Source organism: Delphinapterus leucas, chromosome 15 (genome assembly GCF_059928025.1).
Source record: "Delphinapterus leucas isolate spDelLeu-1000000601 "Yukka" chromosome 15, BTC_Dleu_Yukka2, whole genome shotgun sequence".
Classification (NCBI taxonomy): Eukaryota; Metazoa; Chordata; class Mammalia; order Artiodactyla; family Monodontidae; genus Delphinapterus; species Delphinapterus leucas.
Window position 1 is genome coordinate 7,246,870 of NC_143143.1, and position 23,739 is coordinate 7,270,608.

The 23,739-nt window shown below is 56.2% G+C and overlaps 3 protein-coding genes across 9 annotated transcripts; 1 reads left to right on the top strand and 2 right to left on the bottom strand.

Annotated features, from left to right (window-relative positions):
* The first annotated feature begins 24 nt into the window (after positions 1-24).
* On the top strand, positions 25-14,753 carry SRRT (serrate, RNA effector molecule). 5 transcript variants are annotated; one of them, XM_089895727.1, is made up of 20 exons: positions 25-1,180; positions 1,527-1,666; positions 6,843-6,971; positions 7,228-7,374; positions 7,632-7,820; positions 9,676-9,845; positions 9,977-10,161; positions 10,348-10,446; positions 10,528-10,645; positions 10,842-10,999; positions 11,336-11,397; positions 11,510-11,588; positions 11,890-12,078; positions 12,426-12,599; positions 12,699-12,852; positions 13,008-13,201; positions 13,398-13,554; positions 14,117-14,218; positions 14,331-14,457; positions 14,559-14,753. In XM_089895727.1, the coding sequence occupies exons 1-20, from the start codon at positions 830-832 to the stop codon at positions 14,632-14,634; spliced, it is 3,000 nt and encodes a 999-aa protein (XP_089751853.1). In that variant the 5' UTR covers positions 25-829; the 3' UTR covers positions 14,635-14,753. The 5 variants fall into 5 exon arrangements, with proteins under 5 accessions (XP_089751853.1, XP_089751856.1, XP_089751854.1 ...); XM_089895730.1 differs by having other exon boundaries at positions 14,615-14,753; XM_089895728.1 differs by having other exon boundaries at positions 14,129-14,218.
* On the bottom strand, positions 14,099-15,871 carry UFSP1 (UFM1 specific peptidase 1). The gene has a single exon (XM_022587970.3). The coding sequence runs from the start codon at positions 15,376-15,378 to the stop codon at positions 14,950-14,952; it is 429 nt and encodes a 142-aa protein (XP_022443678.1). The 5' UTR covers positions 15,379-15,871; the 3' UTR covers positions 14,099-14,949.
* Positions 15,872-16,073: 202 nt separating this feature from the next.
* Positions 16,074-21,882, bottom strand: ACHE (acetylcholinesterase (Yt blood group)). Of its 3 annotated transcripts, none has more exons than XM_089895734.1 (5): positions 21,783-21,882; positions 19,108-20,197; positions 18,266-18,750; positions 17,307-17,476; positions 16,318-17,194 (listed from the first exon to the last, which is right to left on the bottom strand). In XM_089895734.1, exons 2-5 carry the CDS (start codon positions 20,170-20,172, stop codon positions 17,061-17,063), a joined length of 1,854 nt encoding a protein of 617 aa, XP_089751860.1. In that variant the 5' UTR covers positions 20,173-20,197; positions 21,783-21,882; the 3' UTR covers positions 16,318-17,060. The 3 variants fall into 3 exon arrangements, with proteins under 3 accessions (XP_030619563.1, XP_089751860.1, XP_022443676.1); XM_022587968.3 differs by having other exon boundaries at positions 19,108-20,194; positions 21,783-21,853; XM_030763703.2 differs by lacking the exon at positions 21,783-21,882 and having other exon boundaries at positions 16,074-16,410.
* Positions 21,883-23,739: the final 1,857 nt, after the last annotated feature.

Genomic DNA, 23,739 nt, shown 5'->3' on the forward strand with positions numbered 1-23,739 from the left:
CTGCGTTTTTGGCTAAGAAGTGACTTCCTGGGGCTTCCCTGGTGGTCCAGTGGTTAGGACTCTGAGCTTCCACTGCAGGGGGGAAAGGTTCGATCCCTGGTCTGGGAACTAAGATTCCCTCATGCTGAGCAGCGCGGCCAAAAAAACCCCCCAAAAAACAAAAAGTGACTTCTTCAGCTTACATCAATCGCTCCCAAATGGCAGAAGCAAGTTCAGAAGGGTCTTCTTAGTCCTGGGCCAGTTTTTTTTTGCAACTCTACTGTACACTCTTTTTAATGTAGTTTCTGTAAAGACACCCCTCCTCTCAGCGCTGGGAGCAGGGCTGCAGCATGTGCAAGGGAGGCAGCATTTCCTATTCTAAGCAAGTCTTCACACTCAACTCACTGAACAAGGCGGGGGGGCGGTGCATTTAATCTGGGGCAACCCAGATCCTGCTTGGTGGTCAGGCCCTAAAGCTATAACCGATCTCATCAAAGTACTGGTTGGGGTTTGCCACTTTTGCTTAAAGATGGGGTGCCTTTCTGGAAGAAGAGCAAGAACAATGGATTTTGCAGGTAGCACGTGCTGAGGCACCAACAAAGGCTGGTTCTCTGATGGGACCACAAAATGGTAGAAAATGCTTTAAAATGGTTGCCGTATCCGCTAAACGCCCTCACTCCCCAAACCCGTGCCCTGCACAAGAAGAAAGGGGACCCACCCCCGATGAGTTCCGGAGGCTCCGTGATCACAGCTGGGGAGAAAGCGGCTGGACGCGAACTGTTTCAGACCCCGAGCACATCCGGGAAAGCGCGACCTTCGACCTCGGCGGGAGGAAACTTCCCCTCACGCCATGAGGGTTCTATCTCCCTCCCGAAGCTACGCTTGGTCCCGCTCTGCTCCCGTAGTTTCTCTCGCCCGCAGTTCTCGTCCTGGAAAGAGCGCGAGACTTCCGGCTCCCCGCCCCTTCCCATCAGTCCCTGGTGCTCCCCGCCTTTGCTTCTTTGAGTTGGTTCCAGATCAGGCTCGGCGGGTTGTAGTTTGTGAGCCGAGGCGCCGTTCTGCGGGTGACGCAGGCGCAGCTCGGGCGGCGCGAGCCGACCGCCCATCTTCTGCTGTCCCACTTTGTTCGCGTCTACTCGGCCCCGTCGCTGAGAGCCCCGTGTCTCCATCTCACACTCGCAATCCCCGTCGCGCGCCCGAGGCAAGGGGCGGGCCCAGGTCACCGGGAGAACCTGCTGGCCTGAGCGAGAGACGAACGGCCACCACCGCTCCCTGGTGGGGGAGGGGAGGGGCCTGGAGAGCCGGGCTGTGGCCGGCAGCTGGGACAGGGGCCTGCGGGTGGGCGGGGAGGTGGGCGTGGAGGCCCCTGGGGGAGAGTGGAGAGTCGGATCCCTACAGCTGCCGGGGCCGAGGGCTTAGGCTGGCGGGGACAGCGGAAGGTTGGCCTTTGCGGAGGGAGGCGGGCGTGCTGCTTCAAGGGGTGGGGGGGAATCCTTTGCTCCTGTCGTCATTGTTCAACACCCCGATTATTCCTGTCCGGGCTCCAGGCCCCTTCTTTCCGCGCCATGGGTGACAGTGATGACGAATATGATCGAAGGCGCAGGGACAAGTTTAGAAGAGAGCGCAGCGACTATGACCGTTCCCGGGAAAGAGATGAAAGACGTAGAGGGGATGATTGGAATGATCGGTAAGACACTGCTTTTTCTTAATTTCGTCCCCCGTCTTATTCTCTTGCATTCAAGTCTCGTTGCATTTCCCTTAAGGTTTTATTAGAGCGAACCATATGAAATCGCTCATACTTGACCGTTTCATGTGGTTCAGCCTATTTGCTCTTGGCCAAGGAGCTAGCTGTGGCTTGATTTTTGAAATGTCCAGCAGATCAAAGCAATAGAGGTAAGAGTTTAAGTATGAAAAACCAGTGTTTTTGTGTGTGTTTTATTGTTTGTAAATTATACCCCAAAAATGTTGATTCAAAAAAAGTAGTATTACGGAATTGACTTGACTGGAGAGGTTGTCAGACAAGTACCCTAGCAGGATATGTAAATTTCTTGTAATAGTCTAGCCTAAAAACTGAAAGAGTTCTTTGAATAGTGATGGTTGGGTTAATTGATTAGGTTTGACTCAGCTAGTGATTAGCTTTCTGGGATGTTCTTGAGTTAATTATAGTTGAGGTGTTTCTGTTAAGAAACAGCTGATAGGGGCTTCCCTGGTGGCACAGTGGTTGGGAATCCGCCTGCCAATGCAGGGGACATGGGTTCAAGCCCCGGTCCAGGAAGATCCCACATGCCGAGGAGCAACTAAGCCCATGCACCACAACTACTGAGCCTGCGCTCTAGAGGCCTCGAGCCACAACTACTGAGCCCACGTGCCGCAACTACTGAAGCCCGAGCACCTAGAGCCCGTGCTCCGCAACAAGAGAAGCCACCACAATGAGAAGCCTGCGCAGTGCAACTCAAGAAAGCCTACGCGTAGCCACAAAGACCCAAAAATTAAATAAATAAATTTATTTAAAAAAAGAGAAACAGCTGATATTTAAAGGAACTGTGGAAGACTTTTATCTAAGGGACATCATAAATATCTAATCGGTGAGCTGATGGCGCAGGCTTGATTTGGAAACAGGTTATCAGGGAAAAAGTTTGAGGTGGCTTATTGCAATAGCATTTATTCATTCAGCGTTGTTTTGAAAAGTGAGTTCAGTAAATCGTTCAGTCAGGATATCTCTTCACTGTGGAGACTTGATGTGACACTTTGTTTAGTATCTTCTAAGAATGTCAGACGACAACAAAAGGTGTTCTTAATTCTGAAGCTGGCTACGGAATAGTTATTGCCCTTAAGGAGTTTACAGTCTGGGGCTTGGAGTGTGGGGCAAAATGGCCTTGGGTGTATTTTGCAAATGAGTATATATGAGAGGTCATGATGAAGATGTGAAATGTTGAGGGAACAGATCTGAGGGAGGGGACAAGTGGTGGAGGCATTGTAGGGGAGAGCGACAGGAAAGGGACACCTAGCAAGGCTTGGAAAGATGAGTGGGGATTCCTCAGACACAGGTGGAGTGTGCACCTTGGAGTTGGGGGCATAATGTTGTGCACAGAAAAAAGCACATGTTCTAGTTTTTTTAGAGTAGTGGTTCTCAAAATCCCTAAGAGGTCTTTGAGCTTACAACTATTTTTTTAAAATTTATTTTGTTTATTTTTGGCTGCATTGGGTCTTTGTTGCTGCACACAGGCTTTCTCTAGTTGCGGCGAGCGGGGGCTATTCTTGGTTGTGGTGCGCAGGCTTCTCATTGTGGTGGCTTCTCTTGTTGCGGAGCATGGGCTCTAGGTGTGCGGGCTTCAGTAGTTGTGGCTCACGGGCTCAGTAGTTATGGCTTGCGGGCTCTAGAGCGCAGGCTCAGTAGTTGTGGAGCACGGACTTAGTTGCTCTGCAGCATGTGGGATCTTCCCGGACCAGGGCTCGAACCCGTGTCCCCTGCATTGGCAGGCGGATTCTTAACCACTGCGCCACCAGGGAAGCCCCTAAGCTTACAACTATTTTTTATTTTCTTTTTAATTTTTATTATTTTTAAAAAATTCTTTTTCATTATGGTGTATTGCAGAATAGTGAATATAGTTCCCTGTGCTATACAGTAGGACCTTGTTGTTTATCCATTCTATAGAAAATAGTTTGCATCTGCTAAGCCAAACTCCCACCGCATTCCTCCCCACCCCCCGGCAACCACAAGTCTCTTCTCTATGAGTCTGTTTCTGTTTTATAACAGTTCATTTGTGTCATAGTTTAGATTCCATGTATAAGTGATATCATATGGTATTTATCTTTCTCTTTCTGACTTACTTGACTTAGTATGATAACCTCTAGGTCCATCCATGTTGTTACAGATGGCGTTATCTCATTCTTTTTTATGGCTAAGTAGTATTCCATTGCATATATTTACCACATCTTGTTTATTCATTCATTTGTTGGTGGACAGTTAAGTGGTTTCCATGTCTTGGCTATTGTGAATAGTGCTGCTATGAACATAGGAGTGCATGTATCTTTTTGAATTATAGGTTTGTCCAGATACATGCCCAGGAGTGGGATTGCTGCATCATATGGCAACTATTTTTAGTTTTTTGAGGACTCTCCATACTGTTTCCCATAGTGACTGCGCCAACTTACCTTCCCACCAACAGTGTAGGAGGGTCCCCTTTTCTCCACACCCTCTCCAGCATTTGTTTTTAGCTTACAACTATTTTCATAGTAATATTAAGATAGATAGTATTGTTGTTTTCACTGTACTGACATTTGGTACTATAGCAGTGGTGGGTAAAACTGCTGGTGCCTTAGCACAAATCAAGGCAGTGGCACCAGACAGTTAAAAAAAAAAGTTTCACTTCATGTCATTAATGAAGCAATAAGAATTTTAAACTTTATTAAATTGGATTCTTGACTACATGTTTTTTTTTTAAGCTAATTAATTTAGTTTTGGCTGCATTGGGTCTTCGCTGCTGCGTGTGGGCTTTCTCGGGTTGTGGAGAGCGAGGGCTACTCTTCGTTGCGGTGCGCGTGCTTCTAATTGTGGTGGCTTCTCGTTGCGGAGCACGGGCTCAAGGCACGCAGGCTTCAGTAGCTGTGGTGTGTGGGCTCAGTAGTTGTGGCTCGAGGGCTCTAGAGCGCAGGCTCAGTAGTTGTGGCGCACGGGCTTAGCTGCTCTGCGACATGTGGGATTGGACCAGGGCTTGAACCCGTGTCCCCTGCATCGGCAGGCGGGTTCTTAACCACTGCGCCACCAGGGAAGGCTGACTATGTGGCTTTCAATACATGTGATGATAGGAAGGATGCATAAAGCACTTCTGCATGTAGTGTGGTGGTTACCTTGAGGAGGAGTATTTGTGGGATTGAGTTGTGAGCTGAATTAACAGTCCTCATCCTCCCCCACCCCCCACTTCAGGTTTGTTACCTGAATGAAAGGCTATCAAACAGTGCTTATTCATATCTGGGTATTTGGTAGACATTTTGAAAAAAGTTAAGAGAACTTGTTACTTTAAGGAAAATTGTCAGTTTTGTTGCCAGTGGGGAAGTGGAACTTCCCAGTGTAAACTAAAATTTTGGAAAACTTGTATCTACCAGTGTCAGCTTGACAGCTTCCTATTACTTTAAAGACTTTTCTGGTGAGATGGGGAGTGATACTAATGATTATGATATTTTGATACCGTGTAATGAGATGTGTGAAGATCTTTTCAAAGAGCAAGGTAGAATAATGAATTTTAATATAGAGTACAAAATGTTCATTGATTTAGTTTCAGATTCAACATTGCAGCTAGTCTTTAAGAAGCTATCTCTTGCCAAGTTTTGGGTAGTATCAAAAGCAAAGAATATCTCCAGCTATCTGAAAAAGTTATTAAAGTGTTCCCTTTTCCAACTACATATCACTGTGAGGCCAGATCTTCTTATTTTTCAACCAAACAGCGTATCATAATAGGTTGAATGGAGAAGTATATACTATGAGAATTCAGCTGCCTCTATTAAGCCAGACCTTGAAAAGATTTGTAAATGAAATAACAATGCAACTTTTCTCACTAAATTTTTTTTGTAAAATAGCCATTTTTTATAAAAATGTATAAATGGGTAGTTTATGTTATTATATAACTTCAAAATTATTAGGTATTTTTTTCTGTTCTAATTATGACAGTTAAGTATTGAGAGATCTCATGCACATAAGCAAAAGCTCTTCAATCTTCAGTCATTTTTAAGAGTGTAAAGGGGGTCCCAAGACTGAACAGTTTGAAAACCACTGGGTTATAGCAGAGGATTTTCTTTTTTATTCTATTAGATGGAGATGGGGTTGGCTGGTAACGGGTAGAGAACCTGGAATGACAGCCAGGAACCAAGGTTTTTTTTTTTTTTTAATAAATTTTATTTATTTATTTTTGGCTGCGTTGGGTCTTTGTTGCTACATGTGGGCTTCTCTAGTTGTGGCGAGCGGGGGCTACTCTTCATTGCGTTGCGCAGGCTTCTCATTGCGGTGGCTTCTCTTGTTGCGGAGCACGGTCTCTAGGCACACGGGCTTCAGTAGTTGTAGCTCGTGGGCTCTAGAACACAGGCTCAGTAGTTGTGACACATGGCCTTAGTTGCTCCGTGGCATGTGGGATCTTCCTGGACCAGGGCTCAAACCCCTGTCCCCTGCATTGGCAGGCATATTCGTAACCACTGTGCCACCAGGGAAGCCAGGAACCAAGGTTTTGAATTGTCTTTTGTACTGGCATTTAAACAAGGGCATGGCATGATTGGATTTGTGTTTGAGAAAGATCACTTTGACCTTGGAGTGGAGGAAAGGGAGAGACCAGAGGTAGGGAAGACAAACCAAGGCTGCACTTAAAGGAGAAATGGCCAGGACCAGGGCACGTGGACTAGGGCAGGGTTTGTGGGGAAAAGGACAGCTTTCATTTGAGACAGAGGATTAACAAGCCAGTAACAAATTAGTGGTGAGGGTGACACTTGATAACTGGATACCTGGCGATAATGTCGGTGCAACTGAGAGTGGGAAACAGGAGAGGGGAAGCAAGTTTGGGCCCACAGTGATAGAAATAATAGGCTCGATTCTGACGTGTTGATTTTGAGGTGATAGTGGTCGTCTAGGAGGGGTTGTTGATGTTGGTCTGAAGCTCAGGAAAAAGGCCAGGCTGGAGGAGTTGGCAGGCCATCAGTTTGTGGGCAATGGCTGAAGTGATGGAAGTAGACAAGAGTTTTTTTCCTCTTAGAGGGAAGTTTTATAATTTCAGGCTTTTAGTCTCGTGTCTCAAATACGATGGGAAGGGCCTGTCCAAGAGTGTGATCTTGGGATATCCAACTGTGTCTTATTTACTGCTACTTGTTCTTATCTCCAGAGAGTGGGACCGTGGCCGGGAGCGCCGCAGTCGGGGTGAATATCGTGACTATGACAGGAATCGGCGAGAGCGCTTCTCTCCTCCCCGACATGAGCTCAGCCCCCCGCAGAAGCGCATGAGGCGAGACTGGTGAGATGGCCACGGTTTCTCTGTCTTCTCAGCCTCAGTTCTACCTGGGCCTCAGCTGTCTTCCCTCACTTCTGCTGAGAACTTTCTTGGTCATTTCCTTTTCTCAAAGTTCCCATAAACCCATCTTTTTTGGTTCCTCTAAACCCTTGGGTGAGAGACCACATGGCAGGTGTGCCCCTCCCTCTGTCCCATCTGCCTTTGCGCTCAGGAGACATGATGGCCTTCTCTGTCTGACTTTTGTGTCCCCCACCCTCAGGGATGAGCACAGCTCTGACCCATACCACAGTGGCTATGAGATGCCCTATGCTGGGGGGGGTGGGGGCCCAGCTTATGGCCCCCCTCAGCCCTGGGTTCATCCAGACGTCCACATCATGCAGCACCATGTTCTGCCTATCCAGGCCAGGTAAAGACCTGCGGTTCTGGGGTTCTTGGGAGAAGGGAGTCGGTAGGCCTGGGGGATGGATTGGGGCTGCTGAAGACCACGGCTGGAGCCAGGAGAAGTGGCTCAGGCACACTGGCGTGCCCGTGGGGGTGGCCGCAGCTGGCGCCTGGGGTCATGTTCCTGGTGGGCGAAGGAAGGGGGCAGCTGGCTACCTCGGCCCGCCATCCCCCCACCCTCTTCCCCCACAACCAAGACTTCCTGACCGGGCCCCCCCTCAGGCTGGGCAGCATAGCAGAGATCGACTTGGGTGTGCCGCCACCTGTGATGAAGACCTTCAAGGAGTTTCTCCTGTCTTTGGATGACTCTGTGGATGAGACAGAGGCAGTTAAGCGCTATAACGACTACAAGCTGGATTTCCGGAGGCAGCAGATGCAGGATTTCTTCCTGGCTCATAAAGATGAGGAGTGGTGAGTGCCCCTCCTCTCCTGCTGTCTTTTCCCTGGCATGTTTCCCCTGGCCCCGCCAGCGGAGCCTGCAGCCCTGTCCTCTTCCCATTTTCCCCAATCCAGAACTTCCTGGGGGTGGGGGATGGGAAGCGTCACAGCACTGGCTGATGGGTTCTCCTCCTCACTTCCACGTCCACCACAGCCCCCACGCCATCTCCCTTCCCCACTGTCCTCAGTGAGTGAGACGCCTCCAGGCAGCTGGCCAGAGCCACCTGTTCCCTTGGGGCAGCAAACAGACTGCTTCCCACTCGCTGATACTGGGTCATTGTCTTCCCTGATCGCCGGGACCCTGTGTGGCTATGGCATCCTCCCAAAAGCAACGAGTGAATCCAGACAAGAAAAGCAAAGATCTCAGTGTCGTTTGACAGAAAAAGAATTTTAATTTTTTTCCTTTTGTGGATGTTTTAATTTTAATCAACCATCTTTTCCCCCCTTCCTGCTCCTCCTCCTCCTCATCCTCTTTCTGCTCCTCCTCCTTGAAAAGAGCCAGAACTGGGAACTACACCCGCTCATCGACGGAGCTCGGAGCAAACCCACCTCCACCCCCACCATACCCAGCCCATACATGAGCCCCTGGGCTGACGGCGCTGCCCCGGCCAGGCAGACAGGCAGGGCACTGCTGTGCACAATGCAGCGGTTTAGCTCAATGTGATCGCTCAGGCAGCTAGTCAGTCAGGGCCGCCACCGCGGAGTCCCGCGGGGGTGGGGCATCCGGGCCGGGCGCCCCAGCCAGGAGCCAGCCGGTGGCCCACCAGCCAGCATGGGCCCTGGGCGCGGCTAGTTAAATCTTGAGCTCTGTTTGACCAAGCGGCCAAGGTAAAGATCCTGGAGGTGACGCCTGCGGCTTTCCTTTCCTCTTACGCTCAACTCGTGGTTCTGTTCTGTCACCGTCTCCTCTTTCTTCCTAACCTGTGTCTTTGTCTCACTCTCTCGTGAACCTTTCCTTCTTTCTCCGTCCTTGTTCTTGCTCCTGCCTAACGCTTCTTTCTACTGTTTTTTTTTTCTCCCCCTAGTCTGTTTGGTCTTTAGTTTTCCTTTTTGTTTTTGACTTCTGGGACTTCCTCTCACTTTCTCCTTTCTTTTTTGCATAGCCTGATTTCTTCTGTCCCTCCCCCTCCCCCCGACTCCTTCCCCCCTGCCCAGGGTCCTAATTTAAGTGTTTCCTTTTTCATGATCTATCCTAACCCCCCACCCTGTCCTCTCTCGATCCCTGTGGGCAGTACCTGAGGTTATAAGGGCACTTCAGTTTCTCCCTTTGCTCTTCCCCTGTCCCTTCACCATCTGCTTATCTTCCCAAGGGGGGAGAAAGGTATCCTGCCTTTTTTGGCTTTTCCTTTCTGGTGATTTCAGGTTTCCCTGTCTTCCACCAAGGGATGGAGGGAGCTGGTGGGAGCAATCCTTTTAATGACTCTAGTTTGGGGTTGGCAAGGAGAGGGAGGTTCTTTGGGGCCTACTATTTCCTTAGCGTTCCTCTGGGAAGCTTTGGGAAACTACACTTTTTAAAATTTGTGTTTCCCAGATACTCAGGGCAGTCAGTCTGCCTCCAGCCCTGGCTCCCCCTGTAGTCATGCTCTTTCCAGATCCAGAGCTCTTAGTTCCTGGCTCTTCCCTAGATCTTCTCAGAGCATAACCTCTGGTTCCTTTTGGGGGGATTGGGTGGTTCTAGTGCACCCCTCTCCCCTCATCTCTGCTTTTATGATCTTTTGTGGGTGTGAGAGGATGGGGGCTTTCCCCTGATTTTCCTGGGCCCCTCCCCATGTCCTGGCTCTGGCCTCCAGTGACTGTTTGGCCTCTTCCCTCCGCACTTCCTTCCCAGGTTTCGGTCTAAGTACCACCCAGATGAGGTGGGGAAGCGTCGGCAGGAGGCCCGGGGGGCCCTGCAAAACCGACTGAGGGTATTCCTGTCCCTCATGGAGAGCGGCTGGTTTGATAATCTTCTGCTGGACATAGACAAAGCTGATGCCATTGTCAAGATGCTGGATGCAGGTGGGTGGATTGGGAGGGGTGGGATTGTCTGGTCACCAAGGTCTTGGTTGAAAATGGAAATAGATGGACAGAAAGCCAGAGGCTGAAGGCCAGGGCCCTTGGATGGTGACCTCTGCTCCCTTTGTTGGTAGCTGTGATTAAGATGGAAGGAGGTACAGAGAATGACCTACGCATCCTGGAGCAGGAGGAGGAGGAGGAACAGGCAGGGAAGCCCGGGGAGCCCAGCAAGAAAGAGGAGGGCCGGGTTGGACCAGGCCCGGGCGATGGAGAACGCAAGACCAATGAGAAGGATGACAAGAAAGAGGACGGCAAACAGGTCTGAGTGCCGGGGCTTCTGGGTGCTGCCTGTGCCGCCTGGGCAGGAGAATGGGGCTGCCTCGGGGGTTGTGTCTCGGGTGGGGGAGAGGCGAACTTGTGGGCTCAGCTGTGGAGGGTGGGTGGGGCCCTCTGACAAAGGCTGAAGGGGAGACCAACATCCCTGGTGATTTGTCTCTACCTGTAGGCCGAAAACGACAGTTCTAGTGATGACAAAACCAAGAAATCCGAGGGTGATGGGGACAAGGAAGAGAAGAAAGAAGACTCTGAGAAAGAAGCCAAAAAGGTGGGCTCTCCTTTGCACAGGGTCGGTGTCGGGGCTGGGTCCTGGTACCTGACTCATCTCCCCTTGCTGTGGCTCTTACAGAGCAGCAAGAAGCGGAATAGGAAGCATAGTGGTGATGACAGCTTTGACGAAGGCAGTGTGTCCGAGTCGGAGTCGGAGTCGGAGAGTGGTCAGGCCGAGGAGGAGAAGGAGGAGGCTGGTAGGTTTTATTTTCTTTGCTTCTAGTCCAGTCTCTTCATACTGACCGGTGTGGCGGGGGGAGGTGAGAGGTTGGTGAAATTGATGGGAGGGTGGCCTTTTGGGAGGGACTGGTGCGGGGAGGTTTGACAGCTTCTCTATCCTCCCCTCCTCAATTGACAATAAATTTTCACCAACTCCCACCACTTCCTGCATAGAGGAAGCACTCAAGGAAAAGGAGAAGCCCAAGGAAGAAGAGAGGGAGAAGCCTAAGGACGCTCCTGGGCTGGAATGTAAACCCCGACCGCTGCATAAGACTTGTTCTCTCTTCATGCGCAACATCGCGCCCAACATCTCCCGGGCTGAGATCATTTCTGTGAGTGGGGAAGAATGGTACTGGGGGCAGGGATGACGCCCAGGCTCCATTCCTTCGGGTGGGGCGACAGCGAGAAGATAACCTGGCACTGCTTCTGACCTACATCTCTGTTTCTCTGATGGGGAGGCCCCCTTCCCATGGGCCCACGCCCTTCAGAGAGGCTGGCCCTGGTTGCATGGTTTGCTTTCAAGTGCTGTTATTCTTAAGCCCTTAATTGTTTCTTCCTAGTCCAAGGAAGGATGAAAAGGCAGTTCCCCAGGGTTCTGAGGACATGGGGATTGGAGGAAGAAGTGAATCCTTGAATCACAAGTGGGGCTTCTGTTTCTGCTTTTCCAGCTTTGTAAAAGATACCCCGGCTTTATGCGCGTGGCATTATCGGAGCCCCAGCCCGAGAGGAGGTAAGGAATGGAGGGAGGTGTGACCCTGGATACCTTGGGGAAAAGGTGCAGGGGAAGATTGGTGGCCAGCATCACGTCCATCCCAGGATTATGCTGACATTTTCTTGTTTAGGTTTTTCCGTCGTGGCTGGGTGACCTTTGACCGCAGCGTTAACATTAAAGAGATCTGTTGGAACCTGCAGAATATCCGAGTGAGTCCTGGGAGTGGGGCTGTTGAGGGAGAGAAGGCGGGGCTCCCCCTGCTCCACACAGTCTCTGATCCCTTCGTTCATTGATGGCTTCATCCATCTGCTCCTTATTTCACCCATTTAGTCTGCTCACGTGAATTGTATGCAGTTGTCTCTCGGTTTGGCTCTGAGACTGTTCCTGTGAACAAGACACCCCTGGCCCCTGTCCTTAGGGAGCTCAGTCTGATCGCTAGCGTGCTCGGTCGGGCCAGTCTTTGAGTGGCTCTTCTTCGGCAAGTGTTGGTGAGCCTTCTGTCCCCTCCAGCTCCGGGAGTGTGAGCTGAGCCCTGGCGTGAACAGAGACCTGACGCGCCGCGTCCGCAACGTCAACGGCATCACGCAGCACAGGCAGATAGTGCGCAACGACATCAAGCTGGCGGCCAAGCTGATCCACACGCTGGATGACAGGACCCAGCTCTGGGCCTCTGAGCCTGGGACGCCTCCTCTGCCAACGGTTAGTGACTCCTCGTGGAACTTGTTAAAAAGCCGCTGGTTCCCCCTCATCTGCTGTGGGCACCTCTGGCCTTCCCTGGTCTGTAGCACTGACCCCCTTGTACCCACCCCCGTATTTGCCCCTCTCCTCCCGAGCAGCATCTCCAGCTTCCAACAAAACAGATTGGTGTTAGTGATTATTTATCGGCTAGGGCAGAACACATACACAAATTAAGACAAATAATGAGGCAAATGTAACAGCCCAGCCAAGCCCTGAACTCCTTTCTGCCCCACATTGCCTTTTCAAATGAGAAGGTTCCTAGGCTACCCTGAGGAGTTTTGTCTGCTCTACCTCTCTCACCCTACCAGAGTCTGCCCTCGCAGAACCCCATCTTGAAGAATATCACTGACTACCTGATTGAGGAAGTGAGCGCTGAGGAGGAGGAGCTGCTGGGGAGCAGTGGGGGGGCCCCTCCTGAGGAGCCTCCTAAGGAAGGGAACCCTGCAGAGATCAACGTGGAGCGGGATGAGAAGCTGATCAAGGTGCCAGTGGGTGCAGAGTGTGTGGGGCGTGGGAGAGCCTGGCTCGGGGTGGTAAAGGGGCAGGTGTATGGGGAACTCTCAGCTTCTCATTTCTCTTAGGTTTTGGACAAACTCCTCCTTTATTTGCGCATCGTGCATTCCCTGGATTATTATAACACGTGCGAGTACCCCAATGAGGATGAGATGCCCAACCGCTGTGGCATCATCCATGTTCGGGGGCCCATGCCGCCCAACCGCATCAGTCATGGAGAAGGTGACCTCCCAGCTTTCCCACTCCTGGTTTCCCTCTCTCCCAGCTGCCTCTGGCCTTAGTTCTGCTCTGGTAGCAATGCTCTGCCACCCTCTCCTCTAATCCCCGCCTCCGGGCTCCCTTCTCCAACCTGCTCTCCGTCTGTTCCAAAACCACAGTGCTAGAATGGCAGAAGACATTTGAGGAGAAGCTGACTCCACTGCTGAGTGTGCGGGAATCTCTTTCAGAGGAAGAGGCCCAGAAGATGGGTCGCAAAGACCCTGAGCAGGAAGTGGAAAAGTTTGTGACCTCCAACACCCAGGAACTGGGCAAGGATAAGTGGCTGTGCCCTCTCAGTGGCAAGAAATTCAAGGTCTGGGATGTTAGACATTTGTGTGTTAGGACTGTGGGAGGAGAGGGTTCAGCCGGGAAGCCTCCTCAGAGCCTGGGGAGGAACTGCTCATTGGGATGAGACAGAGGGGAGGTGGAGTGTCCTTGCAGGTTGGGTCTGGGGAGCTAGGGAACCCTCATTGCTGACTCAGTTCTCACCCCCTCCTCTGTTCACCCAGGGCCCTGAGTTTGTACGCAAACATATCTTCAACAAGCATGCAGAGAAAATTGAGGAAGTAAAGAAGGAGGTTGCATTTTTTAACAACTTTCTCACTGATGCCAAGCGACCAGCTCTGCCTGAGATAAAGCCAGCTCAGCCACCTGGCCCTGCCCAGAGTAAGATACGATCCATGAGGGTCTGCCCCATTCCCTCTCCCTTGACTGTTCAAAGACTCCTGGTTTTATTTATTTATTTATTTATTTTTGGCTGCGTTGGGTCTCCGTCGCTGTGCGCGGGCTTTCTCTAGTTGCGGCGAGCGGGGACTACTCTTTGTTGCGGTGCGTGGGCTTCTCATTCATTGCGGTGGCTTCTTTTGTTGTGGAGCATGGGCTCTAGGCACGCGGGCTTCAGTAGTTGTGGCTTGCGAGCTCTGTAGAGCGCAGGCTCAGTAGTTGTGGTGCACGGGCTCAGTTGCTCCGAGGCATGTGGGATCTTCCAGGACCAGGGCTCGAACCCGTGTCCCCTGCATTGGCAGGCGGATTCTTAACCACTGCACCACCACGGAAGCCCCTCCTGGTTCTCTTTAACTTGTTGTATCCTGAGAAGTTTCTACCCCACTCTCAGGCCATATTACTAAAAAGCCAGCTGTCCATCTCCCGCCACTGCCCCGCCCCCCACCCCCACCAACCCCCACCCCCCACCCTCGCCCCGCAGTAATTCATGTCCCTGTCCGTATTGTACTCCCCCCAGGTCTGACCCCGGGACTCCCCTACCCACACCAGACTCCCCAGGGCCTGATGCCCTATGGTCAGCCCCGGCCCCCCATCTTGGGCTATGGAGGTAAGTGTAAGAGGGAGTTGAAAGGACCTGGACTGGGGCTGGGAGAAAGAAAACTTAGCTAGGATGTAGTTGAGGTCACAGTTTTTCAACTCAACACTGATCTTTTTCATAGCTGGTGCTGTTCGCCCTGCAGTGCCCACAGGAGGGCCTCCATATCCCCATGCTCCCTATGGTGCTGGCCGAGGGAACTATGATGCCTTCCGAGGCCAGGGAGGTTATCCTGGGAAACCCCGAAACAGGTGAGACTGGGCTAAGATGTCTATGTTTTCTTGGCCCTCTTCAAACTCCCTTTCAGGGACCCTCAAATCTCACCCCCTCTTACCTCTTTCTAATCTCACAGGATGGTCCGTGGAGACCCACGGGCCATTGTGGAATACCGTGACCTGGATGCTCCAGATGATGTGGATTTCTTTTGAGTCATATACATTTCCTCACTCCTGGTTATCATCTATACTTGTGACTGCCTTGTCCCATCCAGCTCTGAGAAGTTTTTGTACGTTCAGCCCTACTGCCAATAAAAACACTTGCGTGGTGACTCCTGGCTTAATGTATATATGTAATATACTTCCCCAGATGCTCCCAAAAATTAGCTGGGGCCATGGTTGGCTGGGCCTTGCCACTTTATTGACACCAAAGATCCCAGGCTCTGCTGGGGCTTCCTGAGGGTCTGACATCAGGCAGCCTCTGCCTTTGAGATGGGTTAGATCAACGGGTATCGTGCTAGAGAAGCCTCAGTCCAGGGTGGGCAGCTGCTTTTTTGAGTTACAGCTGGTCAAGCACAGGTTGTAGAAGGAGTTGGGGTCAAAGGCTGTGCTCACCTCTCGCCAGCCCACCCAGCCAGCAGCCTGTAGTTCACTGGGGTTTTTCGGGGCACCCCAGCAGTGAGGGTCCAATACCAGGACGTAGGCTTCCGTGCCTGGCCCCAGGCACACTCCCAGCAAGGCCTTTGACCGGGCATCCGCATCCCCTCCAACCATTACAGGTCCCCCGCCCCCTGCGAAGTGGGAATAAAGCCTCTCCAATTCCCCCTGAAGCCCTGCTCCACGGGGCACGTGACATAGGCGCCCTTGGGGACCCCCGAAGTGGTCAAGGCAGAGGCTGGCCTCTACACAGCCGATCCAGCTCCGAGAGCCCCGGAACCCGGGGGGCTTGTCGCCCATGTCCTCCAGGGCCGCCTGCACTGCAGCCAGTTCGGGTACGCCCGCCGGCCGGCCCTCTGGCCACGAGCACAGCGTTTGCAGAGTGCGGTAGCCGCAGCCCCAGCCCCGGTCGTCCACGCCGTCGCAGCCGTAATGATAGTAAATGTAATGGCCCGAGAGGAGGGCCAGGCGAGCGCGGCCGCCACCGCGGCCGGGCGGGGCCAGGCCCAGGTGGACGTCCTTCAGCGGCTCCAGGGCGGTGGGCGGGAGCGGCGGTCGCCGGGCCGGGCAGATCCGTTCTCCAGGCGGCGCGGAGCGAACTCCAGGGAGAACTCTGCGCTCTAGCGCTTCCTCTCGGCCCCGAGTCTTGGGCTAACTGCGGGCGTACAGTCCCTGGGGTCGCTCTCGCCTGGCCCCAGGCTTAAGCGCGTGGCGCGCCCCGCGGCAACCACCACCAAGCCGCCGCGCGGGGCTCCCACAATGCACCGCCGCGTCCGCGCCGCCGTCCTCACTGCGCAGGCGTGAGCTCCACCTCGCCGGGCGGAATGTACTCGCCGCAGCGGCGGGGGCGTGGCGCGGGCGCCCATCATCCCACCCCTCAGATCCGCTCTTCCCGCCGGCTTTAGCAGCCATCCCTCCATTCACTCAATCCCAGTGGTTGAGGCATTCTGCCCGGACCCTGGCTCCCCAGGCGCGCACACTCCTGTGGCTGTAACAGTTTATTGGCAGCCCAGAGGGGCGAAGGCACCGCGGGGGAGGGGGCTCGGCCCGAGGCATGCAGAGGGCGGGGAGCCCCAGGGGAAAGTCGGGGGTGGGTGGGCAGGGTCTAGGGATCCTCTGTGTTATATCCCAACCCTTAAATAAATAGTATATACAGCTGAGGGGCCGGGCGGAGCGGGCAGGGCAGCGGGACGAGGGGGTCCCTCCTGGGTCACAGGTCTGAGCAGCGATCCTGCTTGCTGTAATGGTCAAACTGGTTCTTCCAGTGCACCATGTAGGAGCTCCAGCGGTGGAACTCAGCCTTCCACTGGCGCTCAGCCTCGTCCAGCGTGTCTGCGGCCAGGGTGCCCGGCAAGTGGGTGGGGGGGAGGACATGGGGAAGGACGGGAACGGACACGGAGGGGGGCGTGAGTTCAGGGAGGGCACACGGAGAATGTAGGAGACCACGTTGGGTGGTGAAAAGAGGATCAGGAGAACACGCAACAGACGGAAGACCAGGGGAAGGACGAGGGTAGAGGCGGGGCCAGAGAAGGATGGCGGGAAGGAGGAGGGAGGGGGAGAAAATGACCGGAAGACAGGGGGACAGAAGGGATCAGAGGAGGAGGATCCGTGGGTTGGTGGGGAAAAGAGAAGAGACAGAAATGGTTGGCGGTTATAGCCCCACTGGGGGGTGCTATCTAGCCCTAGGGCCTCCCTCCCACCCCAACACCAAGCTCAGGCTCCAAATAATAATTTTATAAAAAAAGAAAATTGGCCTTTTCATTTCCATTTAAACAATAAAGGCGTGCGGATCCCTGAGATGGGTCGTAGGTGTCCTCCCACCCCACCCCACCCCCCTGCCCCCAGCCCTGTCCAGTTTGAGTTTCTCGGTTTGAGGAGGCAGGGGGCGCTGGGTCGGAGATCCCTGAGTGGAGCCCTTCCCCACAGTCAGACCACTCATTAGAGGAGGGGCCCCCTGAGGCCGGAGGGGGAAGAGGCCGTGGTCACAGCCGCAGGAGCCGGGAGAGGAGGAGGAAGAGGAGGAGGAGGAGGAGGAGGGACAGGGGGAGGCCGGGCCTGGGCCTCGGGGCAGCCTCCCCGTGGGCGGGGCCTGAGCAGGTGCAGGGGGCCTCCGAGGCTGGGGGGAGAAGAGAGGGGTTACACCCGGCCGGCTCCCAGTTCCCTCTCTCTCTCCGCGCCCCTTTTCTCCCCCGCCTCCTCCCAGCCCCTGCCCGCTGGCCCCTGCGTACCGGTGGCGCTGAGCAATTTGGGTAGGAAGCGGTTCCAGAAGGCGCAGGCCTGGGCGCGCAGCCCCCGCCGCACCTCCAGTGGCCGCAGGTTCAGGCTCACGTACTGCTGCGCTCCCGCCGTGTATGGTGGCCACTGCGGGGCTTTGGGGTCTCGGGGGTCATTGGGGTCCCTGCGGAAGGAAAGGGAACGCTCAGCCCCTGGGGGCTGGGGAATGGAGATGGAGAGTAGGAGGAGGCAGGCTGCTTCCTGACCCATGCCGTTCCCTCAGGCTCCAGGGAGAGCCCCGTCTCCTCCCTCCCACATTCTTCTTCATCCTTTCTCTTCCAATATGCTCCATACTCCGGAGTCTTCCCCTTCCTCCTGCCCTCCCTCTTTCTGTTGTTCCTCTTTTTTTTCCCCTCAATTTTTCTGCTCCATCTTTGTTTCTCCCATTTAAAAAATTGCTATGACTTCCTGAGCCCTTACTATATACTCAGGCCCAGTCCTATCTCTACAAACATCATGTTTACTTCTGCGGACACCCATGTGATGGGATATTTATGGTCCCCTTCTTCAGACAGGTAAACTGTGTGCGTGTGTGTGCATTCGTGTGTGTCACAGCTAAAAAAATCATCACTGGTCCAATTGATCCAGTTCTACAATCCACACTCCTAACTGCTCCGGTAACTCCTTTGTCTGTCTCTCCTTGTCTGTCTCTTCTCTTCTCTTTGCCTCCCTCAGCTCTGTCCTTGTCTCATCAGGATCTGCCACCTTGCCTTCCTCCCTCCTTCCCTTCTCTTGGGGTCTCCTTTGTCATTCTCTCTCTCCCCCTTTGTCTCCTTTCCTTTGTGAACTCGCCTCCCGCCCCCCCCGGCCCCCCCCCCCGCCCTTTCTGCTTGTCTCCCTCCCTCTCTGTCTGTTCCCCCCGCCCCTTGCCTCCCTGGCTCCTGGAGGCCCTCCTCCTCTCAGCCCCGCTGACCCTGTGCGGGCGAAGTTGGCCCAGTATCTCATCAGTCGCTGGGCAAAGGTTCTCTCCTCGACAGTGTAGTTTAGCGAGGGTTCCAGGGGGAGCCCGAAGATAAACTCGATCTCGTAGCCGTGGGGCACCCCCATCCAGAGCGGCCAGGAGAGCGTGGATGCACGGTGTTCAAAGATGTAGGCATAGACGCGAGCGCCTTGGGCGGCCAGTCGCCCAGCCAGCTGGGCTACGGGGCACACGACGTTGTGGTCGCCCACCACATCACTCATGGCCTCCCTCAGGCGCGCCGGGTCCTCAGGGTGCAGCCAGTCTGTGTAATGCAGGACCACAGCCTCGGCAGCCAGGTCACTTGCCTGGGGGACCCCGACCCGCACCCCGGCCAGGAACTGGGCCCGGCTGATGAGAGACTCGTTGTCTTTGCTGAAGCCTGGGGCCCCGTAAACCAGAAAATAGGATCCCTCATCCTTCACCACACCCACCAGCACCTGAGGGGACAGGACGGAGGGATGGGGGGAGGGGAAGCACAGACAGACAGGCAGACAGAAACAGATGGACAAAGAGCCAGAGAGGTGAACAGTTATAGACCCGGGACCAGGGAGGAAGAGAGTTTGAGATTGGGGAAGGGAAAGAGAGAGAAAATACACCCACATTTCCTTTCCTCTCTGTCCCACTGACCACCCTGGGATTGAGCCCTCAGGGGAGAGGAGCGGGCCATGGGGCCCAGAAGCCTGGGCCTTTGGGAGTGGGTTTTGAGGAGCCCTCATGCCTGGGTCCCCACGGGGAGGGGCAGGTGAAGAACAGGCCTAGAGGAAGCAGCTCCACCCCCTCCAGCCACTAGTCACCTGCAGGCCATGGAAGTCTCCAGCATTGATGAGGGCTTCGGGCGTGTCACTGAGGAAGTCTCCATCCACCACAGGCACGAAGGAGAAGCGGAAGACACTTTCCTGAGGCAGCACGTGCCACTCGTGGTCCACCAGATCCTGAGACGGCCGCGTCCGCAGGCAGGCCACCAGGTCTGTGTCATTGCCACCAGCCCCACCAGGCGGACAGCCCACGAGGCGGGCCAGCAGCGTGGCCCTGCGGCGGGCCTCTCCCACACCCACTGTGGCCCAGGGCCCATTGGGTGCCCCGCTCTGCAGCACGGCCCTGTGGAACAGGCCCCGGCTGGGTGGGGACAGCAGGTGCATGCCCACAGAGGCGGCACCTGCGCTTTCCCCAAACAGAGTCACTGACGTTGGATCCCCCCCGAAGGCTGCTACGTTCTCCTGCACCCACTGCAGTGCCAGCCTCTGATCCAGTAGACCCACATTGCCTGGGGCCTCCCGGCTCCCCGGCAGGGCCAAGAAGCCAAAGGCTCCCACCCGGTAGTTCATGGACACCAGCACAGTCCCCTCGGCCTGGGCCAGGAAGCGACCATCATACACGTCCAGGGAGGAGGCCCCGCTGTAGAAGCCACCCCCGTAGATCCAGACGAGGACAGGGGTGGGGGACGCAGGCCGGGGGTACGGTGTCCACACATTGAGGTAGAGGCAGTCCTCGCTCAGCTCACGGTTGGGGTTCCACATCTCGGTGCCCTCAAAGCCGGGGTACAAGGTGTCTACATATTGGTAGCAGACTCTTTGGAAGGCTGTGGCATTCAGCACCCCTGGCCAGGGCCGCTTGGGCTCTGGTGGCAGAAAGCGACGGGGGCCCACAGGTGGCTCTGCGAAGGGGATGCCCAGAAAAGCAGAGACAGGGCCCCCAGGGGCCATTAGGCGGAGGCCCCGTAGCCGGCCCCCACGCACCGTCACCAGCAGCTCTGGGTCCTCTGGGCCCTCAGCCTCTGCCCCTCCTCCCAGGAGGAAGAGGAGGAGAAGGAGCGGGGAAGCCAGGGAGGGCGTGTGCAGGGGACACCACGGGGGCCTCATGGCTGCCAGGGCAGGCAGGCGTCTGCTGGGAGAAAGAAAGGCAGAGGGTGAAGGCTCAAAGCTGCCAGGAGGGAGGAGATGATTAGGTAACACTCTTGCCCAGGGGTTATCACTGAGCTGCAGAGGAGGTGGGGCAGGTTGGCAGAAAGGAGAGAAATGGAGGGAGGGAGGGAGACAGGCAGAGACAAGGACACAGACAGGGAGATGCAAGAGGGGACAGAGATCAGGCACACACACATACACCCAGACGGACAAATGCAGGGAACAGAGACAGACCTGCCAAGCAATACCCTCCCCTGCCCCGCAGAAGACCCACCGCCCTCACTTCCTTCCCCCAGCTGGGTGGACTGCCTCGGGCCCAGTTCGAGCAGTGCGGGGCACCAGCACCAGAGGCCGAAGGCCACGCACAGTCCACCCGACAGAGGCGGGGCCCTCACTGACGGGAGGCACCGACGGGGGAGCTTGAGGTGGCGTGAAGCCTCAGCCTCTCATGCAGTTGGCCAGGGCCGTACCCTGGGGGGGTGTGGGTTGGGCATTCAGGGTGTGGGAGTCGCAGTTCCCAGGGTACCCCAAATCCTGCCTACTCCACACCCTGCCCCACCCAGCCCCGCCTCATCCACTGTCTGACACAGCGCGTTGGTACCCGCGAATGCCCGTCAACTGCGCACCCCCCTCGCCTAGCCTCAGCCCACAGGCTCTCTAGCCCTGGCCCCACAGGACTCGAGTCCCCCATCCATCCGATGCTGCGGTGCACGCTGCCGCCAGCGGGGGGCAGTAAAGACCGAGAAAAGGACGGCGCTCCCCGCCCCGAGTCCGGGAGCCGGGAACTTGGGGCGGGGTCTGGGGGCTCGCGGGCATTGCCGAGGGGTCTGAAGGGCGAGGCGGGGCGCCTGCGTTCTCGGAGCTCCGGAGATCCCCGGCGGCAGGGGCAGGGCCGCTATTTTGGGGCAGCAGCTGCCGCGGTTCCGGCATCTCCAGCCAAGGGATCAAAATTCCCCGGGTCGGAACTCCCCCCTCTCCCGCCGGTCACCCCTCACCCAGCCCTCGCCGCCCTGAGCTGGGGTGGTGGTGATGGAGATTAACTAGGAAACCCGAGTGGGGCTAATTATAACTCGGGGCTTCCGCTAAGCCTCCCCTTCCCCTAAAATAGAGACGGAGTCCCCGCGGGAGGGGGACACCTGGGCCTGGGAGGGGGCTTCGGCTGGGAGCTGCGCAGGGGCGCTGGGGTCGCGGGATCCCGGGGGGCCCAGCCGGGCTCCAGGAACCTGCGCAGCTTGGATTCCGCCCCCAAGCAGGAGGCATCTTCCAGTGGCCCCAGACTTGGGGGCGAGCAGGGGCAGCGGCGCTCGGGGGTCCCCACAGGAATTCGAGAGCAGAGGCGGCAGCTGGCCCTGCGGGATGCTGTCTCCCGCGCGGGCAATCGTTAAGTATGCGGCGGTGAGGGAAGAGTTAAGGGTGAGTGTGGGGCGTCGGGGGGCGTCGCTGGGCAGGCCCCGGGGCGCGGTGGGCGTCCTGTTTGGGAGCCTGGGTCCCTCGGGGCGCGCACCGTTCCCGGGATGCGGAATGGGCCGCGGGCCGGAGGAGGGTCCTGGGCGGGGCGGGAGACTCACCTGAGGCGGCCGGGCCGGGCCGCGCCGGGAGCTGGAGGCGGCCGATGTTCCCCAGCGCAGGCTGAGCCGACTCTGACAGCCGCCGCCTCCGGCCCCCCGCACACACCCCCTACGGGCCGCTCGGCGCCCCCGCCCGCCCCCGCCCACTGTCTCCGCCCCCGCCCCTCCCCGCCTCCCCGGGCTGCCACCTCCTCTCCCTCTCCCTCTCTCGGAGCCCAGACCCAGAGACCCCGGGGCCCAGACGCACTCCAGTGACAGACGCCGACAGACGGACAGACACGCAGTGACAGACACGACAGAAAGACCCTCAGCGGCGGAGCAGACACCCACAGGGACAGACAGAAGGACAGAAGCCCGCGGAGACAGACACATGCAGACGGACAGTCTCATGCAGTGACAGCCAGAGACAAACGCAGTGACCGACATTCACAGACGGACGGACACACTTGGACACATTGACAAGTCGGGGCTGGGGGCCGAATAAATGAGCATCCCTGGCCACGACAGAGCAGGGGTGGCATGGGAGGACCGGTACGTGAAAATGCGGTTGAGGACCCCCTCAGGGGCCCGAGTGGCACCGGTGGAGAAAAGGTGACACCTGTGAGAATAAGGATGTGAACATGAGATCACGAGGGGACACGAAGGGGACCCCCAAAGAGGGAGGAGACCCCCGGGGGGAGGGAGAGGTGACTCCGGGACACCAGACAAGGAAGGCCAACGTGGTGGCACGCGCGAGGCTGCGGGGTGAGGCCGCCGCCGCAGTGGAAACTTCCGGAACCTCCGCGGGTGGGTGTGCGCTGGTTCCCTGACGGGTGACCTCGGACTTCTCGTCACCAGGATCCGGTCGGGGCATGACATCACCACGCCAGGCTCTCATTGGCCGCCGCGGCCGGCCGGTGGGAGCGGCCTGGTCTGGGCTCGCGCAGCCTGGTCGGAAGGGCCTGGGCCGCACGGACCCCCAGGTCCCGCCCTCAGGGGGTCACCCATGAGGACGGTGCGGCCACGGCGGCGTCCCCGCGCGCGAAGTGAGGTGGAAAAAAATGGGTCTTGGTGTGCCCGCTCTAGCTCGCCGCGCGTAAGCGCCTTCCTCTCCCGGGGTAGCTAGCTCGGGAGCCCGCTACCCGCTCACTGCGTGGGAGACCGCCCGGCGCGGGCGAGCGTCGAGGTGTGCGTGCGTGCGAGCGCGCGGCGGTGCGGGGCGATGCGTGGGGCGGGCGCGTGCGCGCACGCTCACTCGGCCGCCGAGCGCCCCGCAGCGTCCGACGAGGCCGTCCGCCGCCGCTAGGGGCTGGGTGGCACCGGGTCTCGGGGTCTCGCGAGGACCGCGGGATCCGCGGGAATCCAGAGACGTGCCAGGCCCTGGGCCGCTTGGTCTCGGCTCTATAAGATGGGCGACCCCCCTCCAGCCTACCCAACCGTCCCGCGGGAACCGGCGCGCGCTGGGTCCACTCTCCGCTTTCGGGCGGCGGCCGCCAGGTGGCGCCGAAGGCAGCCGCTCCAGCCTTGGAAACTGGGATGGCCCATAAAGGTCTTGGGAGTGATAGGGGCTTGCCTCCTTGTCACTCTCCTGAACGGGCTGTGCCACGCGGTCGCCTCACCTGACTTCTGTAGTCATGAAGTCCTAGGCCCGGGCCACGGAGATAGCGAGGTCAGGGACAGCTTATAGCCTGGGGTTGTCATGAACTAGTGATAGCTTAGAAGGTGAAAAGACAGGGCATGTTCTAGGAGTTGGCCCAGCAGAGACCTCCTCGGAGAGGGGAGTGCTGGCTCCTGCGCTTGGAAATGGCATCAGTGGGGCAGTACCTGTGGGGGAATCCATGGCAGGTAAGGGCAAGGCTGGTTGCGGAGATTTCCTTTTTTTTAAAATTTAATTTAATTTAGTTTTTTATGCAGCAGGTTCTTTTATCTGTTTTATACATGTTGGTGTATACATGTCAATCCCAATCTCTCAATTCAT

Bases quoted from the DNA above. Each gene is read 5' to 3' on its own strand.
- SRRT (XM_089895727.1), top strand. From the start codon at position 830: ATGAGGGTTCTATCTCCCTCCCGAAGCTACGCTTGGTCCCGCTCTGCT. The intron at 10,447-10,527 runs GTGGGCTCTCCT...TGGCTCTTACAG, and splicing joins CTGAGAAAGAAGCCAAAAAG to AGCAGCAAGAAGCGGAATAG. The intron at 12,600-12,698 runs GTGCCAGTGGGT...CATTTCTCTTAG, and splicing joins GGGATGAGAAGCTGATCAAG to GTTTTGGACAAACTCCTCCT.
- UFSP1 (XM_022587970.3), bottom strand. From the start codon at position 15,378: ATGGGCGACAAGCCCCCCGGGTTCCGGGGCTCTCGGAGCTGGATCGGC.
- ACHE (XM_089895734.1), bottom strand. From the start codon at position 20,172: ATGAGGCCCCCGTGGTGTCCCCTGCACACGCCCTCCCTGGCTTCCCCG. The intron at 18,751-19,107 runs GTGACTAGTGGC...CTGTCCCCTCAG, and splicing joins GAGACTTCCATGGCCTGCAG to GTGCTGGTGGGTGTGGTGAA. The intron at 17,195-17,306 runs GTACGCAGGGGC...TTCTCCCCCCAG, and splicing joins CAAATTGCTCAGCGCCACCG to CCTCGGAGGCCCCCTGCACC.